Source organism: Hylobates moloch, unplaced genomic scaffold (assembly GCF_009828535.3).
Source record: "Hylobates moloch isolate HMO894 unplaced genomic scaffold, HMol_V3 SCAFFOLD_1, whole genome shotgun sequence".
Taxonomy (NCBI): Eukaryota; Metazoa; Chordata; class Mammalia; order Primates; family Hylobatidae; genus Hylobates; species Hylobates moloch.
Window position 1 is genome coordinate 150,586,344 of NW_026652276.1, and position 18,546 is coordinate 150,604,889.

General features: G+C 37.5%; 1 protein-coding gene across 5 annotated transcripts in view; it reads right to left on the reverse strand.

Annotated features, from left to right (window-relative positions):
* Positions 1–18,546, reverse strand: part of HDAC9 (histone deacetylase 9) — a 945,763-nt gene that overhangs the window by 444,790 nt on the left and 482,427 nt on the right. For all 5 annotated transcript variants that reach the window (XM_032759782.2, XM_032759765.2, XM_032759867.1 and 2 more), the window contains one exon: positions 1,004–1,245. In XM_032759782.2, the coding sequence (XP_032615673.1) occupies positions 1,004–1,245 (242 nt within the window). The remainder of the gene's footprint in view (positions 1–1,003; positions 1,246–18,546) is intronic.

Sequence of the window (18,546 nt, forward strand, 5' to 3'; positions counted from 1 at the left end):
CCCTCTATCAATGTGCTTGTACTTGATATGCAAGTAATGAAGTTCCTATAATACAAAATAATAAAGTATGAGATAACATAATTTATTACATTCATAAATTAGCAAGTGTTTGTCATCTTTGAAAGTTAGATATAAAAATAAAATTTTTATTGTAAATCTTTGCTGCTTTTCTCTGTCATAATAAATTCAAATTAAATAGCCTTATTTCAATTGTCTTTGTCAAGTTGCAAGATGTTTTACAAATAAAGCTAAAGTAATATTTATCTCTGAAGATACAAAATTTAAAAAGACATCTAATATTATTTGATAATAAAATGTTATTATTAAAAATTCTGGAATATGGATATATTTGTGCTAGAATAATTTAAACAACTTCAGTCTCAAATTGTCAACTACTCCCAAATACTTTCAATAAATTCTTATCTACAGTCTATAAAAATATTTGCACCAGTTTCTCCATTTATAACTCCCTTAAGCTTTTTATTATACTATTATTTTGAATATGTACATTATGAGATTTTTTCTATAAGGAAGATTAGGACATACTCAGAACATCTACTTATACACCATGTTTGTTTCTTAAAAACAGCTTTCTTCATATAAGGTGACTAATTTATCCTTTCTCACAAATAGTACATGTAGACTCTTCAGAAATGAAATATAAAAGGGGTCTTCCAGGCTTGTGCTTCTTCTTGGTGGAGAGCAGATGGGGCAAATGAACAAAATCACATAGGAGAGAATCTAAAATTAGGATAGGAAGTTACTATTCCCTACTATTGATTCTATGTGCTAAAGGATAAAGAAGGTCCCTCTGAGAAGCAAAACAGGTTTTTAACAGGTACTTACCCAAAGTTTTCACTAGTAAAATCACAATTCCCTTCAAGCCATATATCCATGTCTTAATCACAGTGAATCTACCCGCAAAGTGTTCCCATGGGCACTGTTCATGCCCACCACGGTGCAGACTCCTGAGTAAGGTCACAGACAAAGAAGCATTTGCTACCTTGATATGCTCCTGAAGCTGAGCCTGGTGCTGCCGTGTCAAGTTTTCATGCTGTTTCTGAAACTCTGCTATCAGGAGCTGCTTCTGGATTTGTTGCTGCTGCTGGATAAGAAGTAATTCCTGCTGCAACTGCTTCTCACGGACAACAGGGTCCACCACGGGCATCATCATCCTGAGGTCTGTCCTTAGGTCTAAAGGTGAGATGGGCTCCAGGCCCACAGGAACTTCTGATTTCACATCCACTAAAGAACCAGAAAAAAAGGGAAACGGGGTAGGGGAGAGTAATAGAGGATTGGAAATTAACACATTGATTTAGAAACAAAGAAAAAGTATAAGACATTATACCCTGTACAACAAATTTTATGCCAATGACTCTAGCCATTTCTTTACAATGATGATATAAAGTCATTTGTACATTAGTTTTGATAAATGGGCCATAGGCTAATTTTCATTCAGCAATTTGCACTCTGCCATGAATCTTCCACAATTTCCTTTTACAAACAGGTGACTTCAGTTGTTTACTGGTATCAGTCATTCATAAAACTTATTCTACTGAACCACTAACAAAAATCAAGTCAACGAGGACAAAAAAAAAAAAAAGGAATTATGTTGAGGAAAAGATGCCCTAAGAGAGAACTTCTACCATGACTAAATTTGTACACTTAAGAACATCTTCCTTTGTAATCAGCGTCAGAAGATATCTTCAACTTTACAAAGTAAAGGTTGTAATATAATGTATTTGCAGCACTATTGGATGTACCAAAGACAGAATAGACAACTGTGTGCTAAAATGTGGAAAATGGTGATCAACCACAGCAATGGTGCCAGATCCAAACATCAAGGAGTGAAAGTAGCCAAGTTTCTAAGTCCTGATGTTTAATTGGTAATAATCTGTATCTCAGCTACCTCATTCCTAAAATAAACAAGGTGGAAAGAGTATGAGGAAACTTAAAACAAGTATTGAATCAAACCACTGGAGTAAAAAAGATGTGATGATCTGAGAATAACTATAGATGATAATATTTACATTTATACAAATTAAATTAGATAATAGATATAAAATTCTTAGCAAAAACTCTTAGTAGATAAGAATGCTGCTTTCAGGGCCTGGCACGGTGGCTCACGCCTGTAATCACAGAACTTTGGGAGGCCAAGGTGGGAGGATCACGAGGTCAGGAGATCGAGACCATCCTGGTCAACACGGTGAAACCCCTTCTCTACTAAAAATACAAAAAATTAGCCAGGTGTGATGGCAGGTACCTGTAGTCCCAGTCGAGGCAGAAGAATGGCGTGAACCCGGGAGGCAGAGCTTGCAGTGAGCCGACATCTCGCCACTGCACTCCAGCCTGGGTGACAGAGCGAGACTCTGTCTCCAAAGGAAAAAAAAAAAAAAAAAGAATGCTGCTTTCTTAAGGAATAGTTTAAGCAGGAAAACTCACAGACAGGGTAGATATCCAGGTGTACCACTTATTTATTGCTGGTGTCCATTCTGACATTCTGAATGACCGGCATCCATGCCAAACTGATTGTTAAATATTTTGAGTATGACCCTTACCCACAAGAATCAGGAAAATTGTGTAGTTCAGTGTAAAAGATTAAGCTAAAGACAACAGGAATTTTGGAGGGGAAACTGTGGCAAACTGGATTGCATGGCTTTTCAAAAGAGGCCAGTCACTACTCAGATAAAACCAATTATTGGTGGGAGTTGGGGGCGGGGAAAGAAAATACAGATCCAGTGTAGACAGAAATAATTGTTAACTGAAAATTAAACTGAAAGATTTTTTAGGTGGGTGGATGGCTCACTTTTTCACCCAGGCTGCAGTGGAACTTCCTGGCTCAAGGGATCCTTCTGCCTCAGCCTCCCAAGTATCTGGGACTTTAGGTGCACATCACCATGACCAGCTAAATTTTTCTTTTTTTCTTTTCTTTTTTTTTTTTTTTTTTTTTTTTTTTTTTTTTATAGCTGGGATCAGGGCAGTGGGAGCTGGGGTGTTATCTTGCTATGTTGCCAAGGCTGGTCTTGAATTCCTCACCTCAAGTGATCCTCCTGCCTGAGCTCTAAAGTTCTGAGATTATAGGCATGAGTCACAGCACCAGGCTCTTCAAAAGCTTTAAATACTCCAGGAACCAAACAAAATGCTTCAATCTTTACATGTACCAGTTTTCAAATTCTGTTCTATAATCTAAATGCTTATTTGATTCTTTCATGTGTGTAACACTGAAGATGTTATTAATTTCCCTAGGCCTCTGTTCCCTCATCTGCAACTTGGAGATAGTAACAGTAAGTACTAATAGCATCTAGCACATCCCTTAACAGATGTTTGTTTTTGCTTTTTTTTATTATATAAAATGGAAATTTCTTATATATTAAAATAAACCATGAGTAGTAAGTAGCTAACAAAACAAAAATATTAGAAACAAATATAAAATGACAATTTCTACTAAACATTAGAAAATAAAAACACTAAAACATCTAGATCAAAACAAATAAAAAAATACAACAACTGAAAATCACCTTCACTAGTAAAGAACTGAAAATTATGAACCAAAATAGAGCATCATTAATTATTATCATATATATGACCCATGTGTATACATATGTATGTACAATGCCCCATTGTATAGGCTAAGCGTATGACCAAAGAGACAATTATTTATGGCAAGTGGAGCTGTCAATTGGTACAAAACTTACGCAAAACCAATTTGGTAATATGTATCAAGAAGTGTTACATATTTCTACCATTTGATTCAGGTTTGTCAACTCTAGGATTATATCTCCAGGAGATAATACTGAATAGGGAAAAAAACAGTTCAACGTCGTATTATTTACTGGAGTTCTATTATTGTTATTGAAATCACCAACTCAAGGAAATGTCTCAGCAAAATATGTCACATCCATTTGGTAGAAAAGCTATGCATTCATTAAAAATAATGTTTACGGGAACATTAAAAAAGTTGTTAAATTAAGTGAAAAAAGTGGTATTTACACTATGATAACCATTTAAAATATATACATATAAGTAATGTAGTCAAAATAGATTTATCAAGCCCCTTAAAGTCCCAGGCTTCATTCTAGATGTTAGGGTTTGGTATTTTAAAAAAAGACAAAAATTCCAGCCCTTATCGAGCACATATTCTACCACGGTTTTTAAATCATATTAATTTTTAAATTCCGATAGCAATGACTGGTGATGTAGAGAACAGAAGATGGCTGTATTTTAGACAGAAATATGAATGATTCTCCCTTTACTTTTCTGTATTTTTCCAAACTGCATCTAATGCTCTATTAGTATAAGTAACTCACTTAGATTTGCAGATTCCAGTTTGGGAACTACAAAGTTAATTTTCCATGTGAATTTAAGAGTTATTTTCAGTGAGTAAAAAAAGGCTAACAGAAATCCTGTCTACAGACGTTAAAGCTTCATATACTTAAATGTCTTTGCTAGTGATCTGAGTTGAATGTCCATGTGCACGTGCCTGTGCATGCAGACTGATATCAATGTTGGGTTGCTAACATTGGTTATTTTGCCATGGATTGACCAGAAGTTTGCATTGATGGTACTTTACATGTCACTTTAATGAAAATGGGAAAATAATTTATAAATGAACTATAGTTTGGTGGACATTGACTTCTCAAAGATGATATTTGTGAAAGGAAAGAAATTAATCATGACAAGTTCAGATGGAGTCTTGCTCTGTCGCCCAGGCTGGAGTGCAGTGGCGCGATCTCGGCTCACTGCAAGCTCCGCCTCCCGGGTTCACGCCATTCTCCTGCCTCAGCCTCTCCGAGTAGCTGGGACTACAGGCGCCTGCCACCACGCCCGGCAATTGCAGCACCCAACGTAGAACTTTTAGTCAAGGCTCTGGAGTAACATCAGATTTTGAATATTAACTAAAAGAGTTGGCATAATTCCAACCAAAAGCAATGACAGTTAATGATATATTTCATTTTTACATTAAAAAGGCCAAGCTATAGCTTTCAGCTTTTACATGGAAATCTCAAAAAACAAAGGTCAGAACTTAACCCTATAAAGACAAAATGTAAAAATTCAAGAGACCTTGGAGTCTCTTCTTGCTGGCATTCTTGTTATCCGTGAACTACAAACATCAAACCTCTAAAAAAGTTTTTTTAAAAAGATAAGAAAAAAAGTCCTACAAGTCTCTAAAACAGTTATTGTAAACCTCAAAGGGTAATTTGACTTCTTAACCTGCTATCCCAACAGAAATGATTGTGTCTAACTGCTTGCCTTTGTTCAGAGACTAATCACTAAATTGTGAAAAATCACCCTCAACTTACAAAAACTGTTCTTGATTATAAATAATTGCCCAAGACTGAGAGAAAGTGGCAGGCAAGATCCCAGTCTTTCATCCAATTTATTCAGCAGCAATCCACATTCCATTTGTCTAGACTAAATATAGCAGCGTTTATACAAGAAATCAATAGTGCTTGCAGAGAGGAGAGCAAAGGCATGAATATTTCATCAAACTCAGAGAGAAATGGCAATCAGCACACTGATGGTTCTGTGTAGGTCATCTTTGGCCTGCTAGATTAGTTCCTGTTACTTGGACAATAGCTCATCTCTGCCTAATCATAATCATATCATAGCCATTCTTTCTATTTTTAACATTAATTGCATTGTGGGTGACAAAGGCTCATCATATTCCAAAAGGAATGTTGGATTTTTCTTACATCTTTTGTGACAGGCTAATAAGCTTCCCCAGGAGAAATAATAGTAACACAATACCAGGGCTGAGTTTCAACAAGTTACAGTCACTTTTACATCCCAGTATGTTTAAGAAAGGGCATTGTCCATAGCTGCCATATTATCATAATTAGAAATCAACTTAAAAGGAAAAATTAACTGCCATTTTTAACTGTGGATAAATGGAATCATCTCTGTTCACAACATTCCTTGTCTGGGAACATGCAGATTCCTCAAAAATTACTTAGAACAGGTGGCCAGTGATGCATATGTTATTTTCGAAGGAATCTAATGACAGCCAATATTAGTATTCATATTAGTTGTAAATAAAACATATTTTTTAAACTGATCTCAAGACCTTGTGACACATGTAAGAAAGGACTATGATGAAGCTAGCTTTATTTGGACTCATCTTGCTTGTCTGAGGTTGCAAATAAATGCAAATGTATGCTATATTTATTATATTATATTATTCATATTATTATGTTCCAACTGCCCAGTCAGAACATTTCCACATAAATATTAACTAGTCTTAATTATCGCCTTACAAAGTCCTGCCCGTTCTTAACAGTGTCTGTCTTATTTGTTCAATAGTTATTCCTTCTTTTTAATGTTTATAAGCTCCTGTGATTTTTAAGAAACATTTGAGTTTTTAGTGAACTTGTAAATGAAAGAGCTCTCATTTCAAAATAAAACCAAAATCCCAAATCATGTAGGTGTTTATAATAATTACATTTATTTGAGCATGAACATGAACATTCACGTTTAGCTTTCAATTTCTGTAACAAATATTTTTTAATTCAAGGGTTGTTAAAGAGTTCATTCAGAGTACTAAGGATAATCTAGTTACCATGGAGTATTTCTTACTTCTTCACTTTAGATGCTGCTATTCATAGTATAACAAACAGAATTTTCATATGTTCAAAAACTGGACTATTTGGTTGCTACTTTATCAGCTGCCTTAAGCAAGATGCCATCCATTTTACTGTTTTAAGTAAACAACTTGCAAGCCTTACATATGAAAAAATTTTAAGAATGTACAATTTTGTACATATACAACCATATGGCCCTTCTCAAAGCAATAGAGTTCAAAATAATAGGTTTTCACACACACACACATACACACAGGCATGGACAAAATCTCAACACAAATTGGTATATGCCAATTGTTTAGTTAGGTTTTCCACTGAAAAAGGTGCTATAAAAATTGAAACCATGTTTAACAACTTCAGTTAATATACATCATTACAGAGGCCACAACTTGGTTATATCAACAATGCTGCCCAGAGCCATTTTATTCTTAAGTTCTTTTTACCTGGGAAATGGTTGTTCACAACACTGGCAATGGGACATATGAAATAAAATTTCTGTATTTGGGGATATACAAATGTTACTCTGATTATCTATTCTGCTTCTTCTGTTCCTCCCTTCATGCATGGAAACCTGTGAGAGTTTGGGCATGCTAACTCCATGGGAAGAGGCTGCCTTCTGTACTGTTTTCTGCTTTAACAATGTTCAACCAAATATGTGTTTAACATCAGCAGTTCAGGGTCCAGAAAATATTGTGGGATAGCTGTCTCAAGGCTTCCTTAATGTGTGATCCATAACAATAGTTTACTGCAAATTCTGCAGAAAACCCCTTATACAAAATTTCAACAGGAGTAGATATCTTCCATCAACTCCTTTTCATTTTATTATTCTCTCATTAACATTTTCATCTTTCTGTTCTTTGTTGCAGACTTTAATCTTTGCCACAGCAGGCTGGTTCTATTAAATTACATTTACATGTATCATGATGATAACATGTCATCTCTAAAACTTTGATCAATACCAAGATGTGCACGATGCTAACTTAGCAGGTGGTGCTAGAGATTACTATCTCCTCTATGATATGTGCTGCCTTATCCTATTGTTTCTGTACTTTTTCAGCAAATCAAAATCAATAAGGAATAACTTCCTATAGCAATACTTAACACTGATTAGGAAGTTATCTGGTTTAAACTGTGACTCAAACTCTTTGCATGCACATATGCAATTCTACTGGTCATCTGGTCTGCTAACCTAACTACAGTTTTCATTGGGAGCCTTCTCCAAAAGAAAATGAAGAGGTCTTGAGGGCTGAAGATTGAAGAGTAGCACATTGCAGTCTTTGCTCTAATCATACCATCTCATGTTGAAATATTAACCCGCCTTGAAGAATCTAAAAAGAGTTTTCTCCGGGACTGCAATGAGAAATACCTAGCTTTCCAGAATTCAAGGATGCTAGCGCCACTTCTTTACTATTGGTTATGTTCTTTGGCTGATAAATGTCCCCAAAAAAGCCAGACGTGATCTTCCACACCAGTTTATATTTCCCACTGATGATGAATTTGGCCTTGGAACCACTGCTTCCAGCCATCCTGAAATATGATGATGAGGGACTAGGGACAGGCCTCTAACCCTCTGCAGAGAAGGGGCCTCCAGGGCTGGTCTACAGAGCAAAGCTACTGAGAAGAGTGACACAAAACAGAAAACAGAGGTTTTCTTTGGGTAACATGGCCCAAAATCCAGCTGGGGAAAGCTGATCACCTCTGCTCAGTAGAGCTTCTTTCCACAGGCTAACATGCGTGAAGGGGTCATTACGAATAGCAGGCCAAAACACCTTCGATGTCATTGTGTGGAAAAGAGGAGAATGAATTAGGGCCACACTACTGTTCAGAAGAAGCCCAGCCAAAGCCCAAACATTTTCCCTCAGTTTGTGGAGGTCACTCACCATCTTGTTTCTCTGGCTCCAACATCACAAAATACCCACAGTTCCCTGAAGCTGCTAGGTCCGGAGCAGAGCACTCTGGGAAAGGAATCTTTGGGATTCTAGCTCCTGAAGGTCAAGCTAAGCTGGTGGGGATGAAGATAGAGATGGAGGTGGAGGCAGAAGTGGGGGCATGAATGGGGAGGATGTGTGTGTTGTGGGGAGAGGGGACAGCTGTTAAGGTTTTTTTATTATTTTTTTTTAACAAGTCCTTTTTTTCAGTCTCATTCTTTCTAACCATGTTATGTATTATGGATTGGGTTTCATAAATACTGTTTGCCTCAACAAATTTTATGACAGACGAGTTTCACCCATACCTCTCTAGACTTATCTCTTGCTACGTTTTTTGGGGGCTAAACCACAGTCTCTTAACACATAGTTTCCTTCCTGCCTTTTACACTATGTTTCTTGCCCATGTCTTCCTTCTTTATCAACTTACTTCAACAAACATTTTTTGAGCATATGCTATTACTCTGCTAAATACAATGGAAATAAAAATAAAAAGCATAATGTGGTCCCTGCTTGCCAAAGCTCACAATAAAGTACATATAAAATGGGGTTGGGCAGGGTGGGGCAAGGTAATCAGGTTCTGTGAATAGGAGAAAGGCATGAGACAGGCATCCAGCTGAAAAATAATGTCCTGTGTTATTTGTTACAGAGAAATTTTGAAAAAGAGAAACCACTGATTATTTCAGGTAGAGTCAGAAAAGGCTTCACAAAGAAAGCATGTTTGCCTAACCCTCCCTACGCCACCGAAAACAGAGACGTGAACTCAGAGCAGAAGAGCATGTACACAGGAACAGGAAAAGAAAAAGGAAACTGCAAATGACTTGTGATTGGACTCTACTAGGCACAGGTGGAATGAAAGGTCAGAAAGGTAGGCAGGAGATTTGGTTGTTTCACAAAACAAGCAATGTGGCAGAAGCCACTGTCAGAGAGACAAGTTATTCAACCCCTTAGCAGCCTCTGAGTTTATTCCCTTACAAAATCTGGCCTATTTAGTTGTGAGATGTAAATGAGACTAAAAAAAGTTTCCCTTATCTTATTTTGTGAACACTAACTGACATATTGACATCAAATGATTTAAAGTAGAATAAAGGCATGAAGGAACAGTTTATGTCTGGTGGAAGTATGTCATGGAATGGGAAACTAATGGAAAAGAGTCTCTCTCTCTCTCTCTTTTTCTCTCTCTCTGCAGATCCCTTCCATTCCTAGGGCTTTGCTTCCTCTATGTTGACAATTCTATCTCCAGCTTAAACATCTATTCCACCAAACGTGCAACTTATATGTACAGGTACTACTGGGACTCTCTTTAGCTGTCTCTTACTGTTCTTTTCTCCAGTATCCCTGTATTTTTTTTTTTTTTTAATCATTGCAGACACAAGAGAAACAGAGAAGTGACAGTGACTCCTCTCTCTTTTATTATCTAATCGATAGACATTATCTTTCCAACTCCTGATTTTTTTTTTTTTTGGAGACGAAGTCTCACTCTGACAGCTGGAGTGCAGTGGCGCGATCTCGGCTCACTGCAACCTCTGCCTGCCGGGTTCAAGTGATTCTCCTGCGTCAGCCTCCCTAGTAGCTGGGACTACAGGTGTGCACCACCATGCCTGGCTAATTTTTGTATTTTTAGTGCAGATGGGGTTTTACTACATTTGCCAGGCTGGTTTTGAACTCCTGATCTCAAGTGATCCTCCCACCTCTGCCTCCCAAAATGCTGGGATTACAGGGATGAGTCAGTCTGACTGGCCCCTACTCCTAAATAGTTTTTGAAGCCATCAAGGTCTCTCCACCACTGCTGCCTGTTTTATTAAAGCACTTCTCTTACTTTCCTGGCTAACACTCATCAGTGGAGCCTCTGTCTCTAACATGCCTGGCCTGTTTCTCCATAGTGTGCTTTCTCTGTATATTTCCAGCCTCAATACTACCTGTCCTCCACTCACTCAAGCCACACTGATTTTTCAGTTCGTTAAACATGTTATGCACTCCAGGGTCTCAGAGATTTTCCATATGTGTTCTCTCTTCCTAAAACCTTTCCCCCAATACCAACACATTTCTCTAGATTAGTCCTATCCTTCATATCTTAGCTAAAACATGATTTAATATAGATGTTTTTCTGAGTTTTATTTAATTTTCCCATTAAATTTCTCAGTTCTTTTCATAACATTCATTTGTCTATCTTTACCACTATTCCAAATTTCATGAGGGCAGGGACTATGTTTTCAGTGCATAGTACAACATGAAAACATAGTAAGGCCTCAGTGCATGTGTGGAATAAATGAATGAATGAATGAATAAATGAATGAATAATAGTCACAAGATTATGGGAATAAAATTAGTAACACATGTGCACATCTGCATGTATATGTTCACATACACACATACTCAATTAAAATCCTAAAGCAATTACTTACTGGGCGTTTTGACTGTTTGAATTACAAATATATGCTGTTTTACTAGTTAAATTTCTAAGTTAATACATTTCTGGCAACATTGCATAAGTATTTGAAAACAATCTGAAAAGTTTTTCCACCCAAGGTGTCATTTTGCATTTCCTAGACTCCACCGTATCTCTTAAAATTCAATGTGCTGACATGTGACAACATGTAGTAAGTGAACACTGAGGAAAATAAAACTTACCCATTCATGCTGTTTGCTTCAGTAGGGATAACCCAGTATAGGTCACGTCGTGAATTATTTAAATAATAATGCCTAATTTGTGATTGAATACTCTATGTTACATTATTGAAAATTACACCAGAACTGGTAAGCTGCAAGCTAAGCTAAGATTTTTTTCAAATCTTCCATTTTAAAGATAAAGAATTAAATTAATAAATGTAAATATAAAAGGTAAATCCTTTTAAAGTTATTTAATCAAAATTCCTTGACATTTTAGCTAAAATAACCAACAGTTGAATCTTTTTTGAGACATGCTGAAATGCTTATTACTGAAGGCTCTTCATTAAAATGTGTAGTCTTGAAAGGCAATTTTTTTCAGGAAAAGTAAATTAAGAAGTTTGAATTTGCTATCACCAAAAATGGAACATGGGAAAACATGTGACGGCAGTGGCTGGCCTGTCCAGAAGGGCTGCTGCCCTGACACCAGCTGCAATTGGGGCGGGGGCTGCCCACTCCATGGAGCCCGCAGGAGCTGGGAACAGGCGGGAGCCCCACCCGCTTCCGAGTTGAGGGGCAGAAGCCCCATCCTCCTGGGTGCAGCTGCAGCTATGGGGACCCAGGCATCCCTGCGCACAGTCGGGGACCTGGTAGGTCGTCTGCTCCCCACAGGCTTGGAAGTGCCTGCTCTCGCTGCCTGGCCTCTCCATGCTCCCAACACTCGCTCTGATTTTGAAGCAAAGTTCAGGCCAAGCCCAGGCACTGTCGCAACCCGGCTGGGTATGTGCATGCTCAGGGCAGCACTGACAGGCCAGCCGCCTGTCGTCTTGGCCTCCTTTGGACTTGGGCACCAATGAGCATGAGCGGGAGACTGAGGGCAGCTCAACAGGGGCCTGCAGGTGCCCTTCGGCAACAGCCTGGGAACCGTGAACAACATGATTGATGGCGGCAGGAGGCAGACAAGCTCCTGGGCAGAAAGGGTAGGGTACCTGGTGAAGCCCCACTTTCAAGCCAGGGACAGCCAAAAGCGTGGGGGCCAGGCTGTCAGTTCCGTGGACCAGAGTGAGAACTTACGGTGCTTTATCCAGGCCCACCCGTGGCCGTCCATGGACCAATTAGCACATACTTCCTCTCCTCTGAAGTGCATAACAACCCTGGACTCAGCCAGACTGAGGCAGAGGATGGGACGACCTGCTTGCCGATAGAAGCTACCCGTTCTAGGTCACCTCTCCACTGAGGGCTGCACAGATGTCTGGACTACTGACTGTGGGAAGGAGCTACCCACTGTGGGTCTCCTCTCCACTGAAAGCTGGACACGTGTTGGGATGACCTGCCTGGAGAAAGGAGCTAACCACTGTGGGTCTCCTCTCCACTGAGAGCTGGACACTCGTCAGGATGACCTGCTTGCAGAAAGGAGCTGCCCACTTTGGGTCTCTTGAGAACTGTTCGGCCAATCAATGAAGCTCCTCTCTGCTTTGCTCAGCCTCCAGCTGTCTGCATACCTCATTCTTCCTGGGTATGAAACAAGAACTCGGAACACATCAAATGGTGGGACTAAAAGAGCTGTAACACAAACAGGGCTGAAACACGCCCTCCCGCTTGCCATGTTGTGGGCGATGAGAAGGGGAGAGGAGCTGTGGCCCTTTGGGGAGCCCAGGCCCAGGGGCTCCCTGAGCCAGGGCTGTGACACTCTCTTTGGGGTTCAGTGGTCCCAGGCATCTCCAAGCTTCTGGGTGCCACCATGTTCCCCTCATCCAGACACGGATGCCCATAGCAGAAGCCGCGTGCAGTACATGTGCTCCAGCCTCAGCCTCCTCACATGGAGCTGGCACCTGTGTTGTTACCTGGAGATGCCTGCCCCACCACAGCAGCCAGTGTGCCAGGCTTGTGCAGTGACTAGACCCTGAACTCAATCACCCACACACCCCTCACTGCTCCACGCCTTGCTCGTACTTGGCCGGTGTGGGATCTGGGCTGGCAGCACGAGCCGAGTGCAGCCTGTTGAGCCGAGTGGGTGGAAAGAAACGGGCACTAGCAATACTCAGGCAGAAGGCACCACCTGCCACAGAGGTTTCTGGCTGATGAAGCAACACCCTAGGGATCCCGAGACACAAGCAAGATAGCCTCAGTTTGATAACAATACTACCCAAATTGCACTTCAGTAATGCAGATATTTTTAGCTGCTTTTCCACTATTTATGATAACATTATCATGGGATAAAAAGAATTACTAAATTATCAAACATGAAAAGAATCATTTTATAACAAGAATTATTTAAATTGATTAATTCAGAAATACAATTCTCCCTCACAGTGATTCTGTTCAAGTTATCCATGTCTTTAGTTTCTTAAAGTGAACTACTACATGGCATAAATGAAAAGAAAAATAAATTCAAAAAGCAACCTGGGCTTTGATTTACTATTCTCTTATTTCCCAGGGGTCTGAACAGGAAACAAAAATAACCACAAATGACTAAAATATCAGTAGGCCTTGAAATATCAACATTTAAGTTAAAGCAAGCTAACTTCTTAATCAAAGCCTTTACTATTTTGATTTACTTAATTCAAACTCCCTGTCTGCAAATATGCTTTTGAATTAAGCAGTCATAACAAACCATAACACAAACATGAACTGCTAACTAATTTGTAATGGCCACTTAGTTCTAAAGTATTGCAATGTTTGCTAGTTCTTTACTATTTAAGAACTGAGTAAAAGCTTTATTCAGCTCCTTGCACTATGGAAAGAAAATCAAGCCAATTTATGGGACTCCAAGGTAATAGAGGCTAAGAACCTATATTAGTTTTTAATCCATATTATTTTGTAATTTGAGATGAAAATTCAATTTGATATAAAGGTACCTAAAAATGAAATCTTGAGAAGATTCGAAATTTTAATGTTTTAAAATAGAAAATATAGGTAATAATATAAAAGAGTTACTTATTTGGCCAGATCTAATACTCTTCCTCTGGGATCTAAAGTAAATTCACTTCTAAAGGAACTACGAGGAAGACGGTGCAAACCGTCCCCTTTCCCATATTTTTTTCTACAACTTATATTTTCTTCTAGGTCACAGACAAATACTTGGAGTTATAAGGAAATCCTCTGCCTCAAATATAGGGTTTCATAATGAGAGGGAAGTTTTGTTAGTCATTTGAAATAGCTATTTGTCATATTTGAATATGACAAATAGTCGTATTTGTGAATGTGACATATTTATGAATATAACAAAATAGTCAAATTTGAAATTTCAAATAGCTATTTCAAATGACTAACAAAACTTCCCTCTCATTATGAAACCCTAATATTTGAGGCAAGGGATTCCCTTATAACTCCAGAACCTAGTATATTATGTAGCTTATACTGTAAGTTTAATAAATATTAGTTGAATAAATGATTTTTCTTAGCAAATACCCTTCTCTAACAACATTCTTTCTAAGCAAATTACTCAGCAAATAAACTTTTTCAAAAATGTGTTCCCACTCTTCTATCAGGAACTCTTGCTTACAAAAAGCACATCACTGTGTGCTATTTTGACAGGAAAAAAAAAAAAGTTTTATCACTTCATGCCTCCTGCCACCAGGAAACAATTACCTTTCGCCAGCACAAAATAGTTGAATATTTTCTGAAAGCCTCAATGCTTAATATGTTTAAGACAACAACATACATGAAAATATGCAGGAAAAGTAGGAGAAACAAAGCTGAAATGCCATGTGTGATACCTCCCTTCTTTTCTTCTGCGATTCAGACCATGTCTTTGCTTTTTCTCTCTGCCCCAATCTTTTCAGTCCTGCAGAACAGGAATAGGGTTTCAACCAATGCATCTTACCTTTTCTCCAGAATTTAGCTGTTTTCTAGTTCTGAGTAAATCTTTATTACCAAAAAAAAAAAAAAAATTGTAAAGCCCCACTGAAACTCCTAATATAGGACTGCAATGGCTTTTAGAAAAGAAAAACATTTCTTTAAACGGCTGGATATTTTCTTATTTTCTTCAAATAAAATCTTACGAATAGTTCCAAGATATAAAACCAGCATGAGTGGAAATGTTTTAGAAAAGAGAGAGAGGAGGAACCAACATTCTATCCGCTCACTTCCTCCGCTATTCCTTTCCCCCAGGGAATCCAGGCTCCATGGAACTCAGTTTGAAAATCAGTGTTATAAGGGCATTATTTGTTTATTTTGCCAAATTCAAATCACAGGCAAATTACATTACTGTTTTTTCAAAGAAAATGCCACTCTTGTTTTATGAGAATTGAAATTAGGGGAATTTAAAAATGCTGAATTAAAAATAATAAAGTTATACTTTGTGCATACAATTTAGAAAAAAATTGAATGTTAAAACATTTTAAAAATTCATGTAATGTGCTCATATTTCAAGCCTTGCCAAGCTAAATGGATTGGCAGCTATATTTATGTTATTGCCACATGGTGGCACCACTTTTGCTCCTAAAGAGACATACCCAGTATCCTTTGTCAGGAAGTACTTTGGATATGTGTGTTTTAAAATAGGTGAGTTTTGAGGTCCTAAGCATTCTAATAAAATGTGACTTCCCTATATGTACTGATTCCAAGTTTGGTTTTACAAACATGGGTAAGCACAAAGAGTAACAGCATAATTTTGGCCAGTCTCCCAAGTTTCTCTTATTCTAATTTAAATTATAGAATTAACACTAATTACAGCACTTACTGTATAACAAACATCGTTCTGAATGCTTTATAAAGTAAATATTGATTCATTTGTTCTTTACAACATTATGAGCTTGCAATATCTAGTAACCTATGGAGCAGACATGATTGGGATTCTTATTTACAAATGAGGAAAATGGAGGCCACAGAGGAGCTTGGCCAAGTTCACACACCCACTAACAGGTACAACAGGAATTAGAACACACACCTTCCAGCTCCAGAGTCCACGATCGCAACCACTCCATTCTGATTCTATTTGACTTCTACAAAATAGACATTTCATTTTATTTCTACACATTTCATTCTGGAGTATGCCTTGATACAGATGAGACTGAAAAGTTTTTGTTAAAATAATATTACATATTTTTGTTTTTAAAGGTGAAGAAAAACATTTGTTCATAATTGTCAATATATTCCACAGAGACATGTGTAATTGAATATATTCATATTTTGACACATTTGTGTATCTTCAGGTAAGTCTAAAGTATCTTTCTTAACGTGTGTATTTCAGCACTCTTTTTAAGGAACAATTCTGTACTTAAGAATTCCAAATTTGATATTTCACCCTTTTCTTTTAGCTATACAAAATTCTATTGAGTCTAGGCAATTAGCATTTTTTTGTTTTTGTTTTTGTTTTTCTTAAATTCACTATGGCTTTACTCTCCAATCTGTGAATCTACTGATTCACAGGTAAAGACTGCCTGGTAATGAAGTCATCTTTGGTACTTGATTAACTAAATACCATTGGGTTATATCAGACAGAGAGAGATACTAAATCATAATTAACTATAAACAGTGTTAATGAGGTTTGGGTGTATTGTTCATAAATTTTGAGATTATTTTTTAATTGAAGAAAGTAGTAACAAAAAGTAAGAGGCAGCTGTTTTTTGACAGCATGAGAAAAGATTTGAAAAGATAGACTGTGATGGTCTATTTTTTTATTTCAGTTTTGTTTTTTTTTTTTGGTTTCCTGTGCATTATAAAAGACAATTACTGGCCATTAAGGCACAACTAATTAGAGAAACAGAAGGTTCTATCATAAAGAAGAGCCTGAGGCTGTCAGAAAATCCACTTTTTACATATACATAAATAAATAAATATCTGTGCATTAATTGAAGACATTTATAATTTGGCATAAGAAAATGTAATAATTCTTCTCCGTGGCTTCTATTTAATTAGACTGTCATTAGAATTTCTATTTCTGGCAGAACTCATAGTATCTGTTTATGGACTTAGCCAATATTGAGAAAACCATCAACATTACAGAATGCTTCTCAATACTTTAAGCACAGCTCTGAGATATCAGTCTGTAATTTGAAGCCATACCTCTTTGTACAATCAAAAGTATAAGAAATTATTGAAAATATTTACAATGAAGGTAACTATGCAGAACAGGAGTTAGGAAACTGTGGCTCATGGGTCAAATCCAGCCTGCCTAATTTTTTATGGCCTGCAACCTAAGAATGATTGTTACATTTTTAATGGTTGGGAAAACAATTTTTTAAATAAAAATATTTTGTGACATAAAAATATATGAAATTCAAATTTCAGTGTTTACAAATAAAATTAATTGGAACACAGCCACTCTCATTCGTTGACTTACTGTGTATAGCTACTTTTGCACTAAAAAGTCAGAAGTGAATGCCACAGAGACAGTACAGCCTGCAAAATCTCAAATATTTATTATCTGCCCCTGACAGAAAGTTTGAGAACTCCTGTTCCTGAGAATCAATCTATGGCCAAATTTTATTTTATTTTATTTTATTTATTTATTTATTTTGAGACAGAGTTTCACTCTTATTGCCCAGGCTGGAGTGCAATGGCGTGATCTCGGCTCATTGCAACCTTCGCCTCCCGGGTTCAAGCTATTCTCCTGCCTCAGCCTCCCGAGTAGCTGGTATTACAGGTATGCGCCACCACGCCCAGCTAATTTTGTATTTTTAGTAGAGATGAGGTTTCTCTATGTTGGTCAGGCTGGTCTCGAACTCCCAACCTCAGGTGATCCACCCGCCTCGGCCTCCCAAAGTTCTGGGATTACAGGTGTGAGCCACTGCGCCCAGCCCAATTTTTATTCTCACATGGTGGGATGTCCCTGTGACAATCAAATTTCCAAGCTACCTCTCTGCTATAATGGTTGAATGAATTAGGTTAAAAATTATCATAGTGTATTTCATCTAAAATAAAACATAATTAGGAAATAGAGTATGATGACAGGAAAACACCATGTAAAACAAGTTCTAAGTATTTTCACTAGATTGATATACTAATTTTAGACTTTGTTGCTTGCTCTTCACAATACGCAGTCAACTGGAAAACAAAAATATAAATAAGAATGATGGCACTTTAAAATGAGCAACATATGCTGAGCGCTAGCTATGACTTTTGGATGGACTTTCTCTTTGAATACACAGCTTTACTATTATCCCCATTTCACAGATGAGAATAATGAGCACTAGACAGGTTATAGTTAGCTTTGCCATTGTCACATATACAATATTATTTTTCAGTGTTTTTTATCTTGCATATTTAATAATATGGTAAATATTAATTTAGAATGGTGCTAATGAAAGATCCTGTATAATATTCCATACTAAATATTCAGGAGAGTTCTCCTAAATTATCTTTTTCCATGAGACAGAGATTGTATACCCTTCAATAAGCTACAAACAGAACAAATACTTGTTGAATCGAAATTTCTTTTAATAAACTATAGCGAAAGAGATAGACTGTTCCAATCTGTGCAGCAGCAGTTG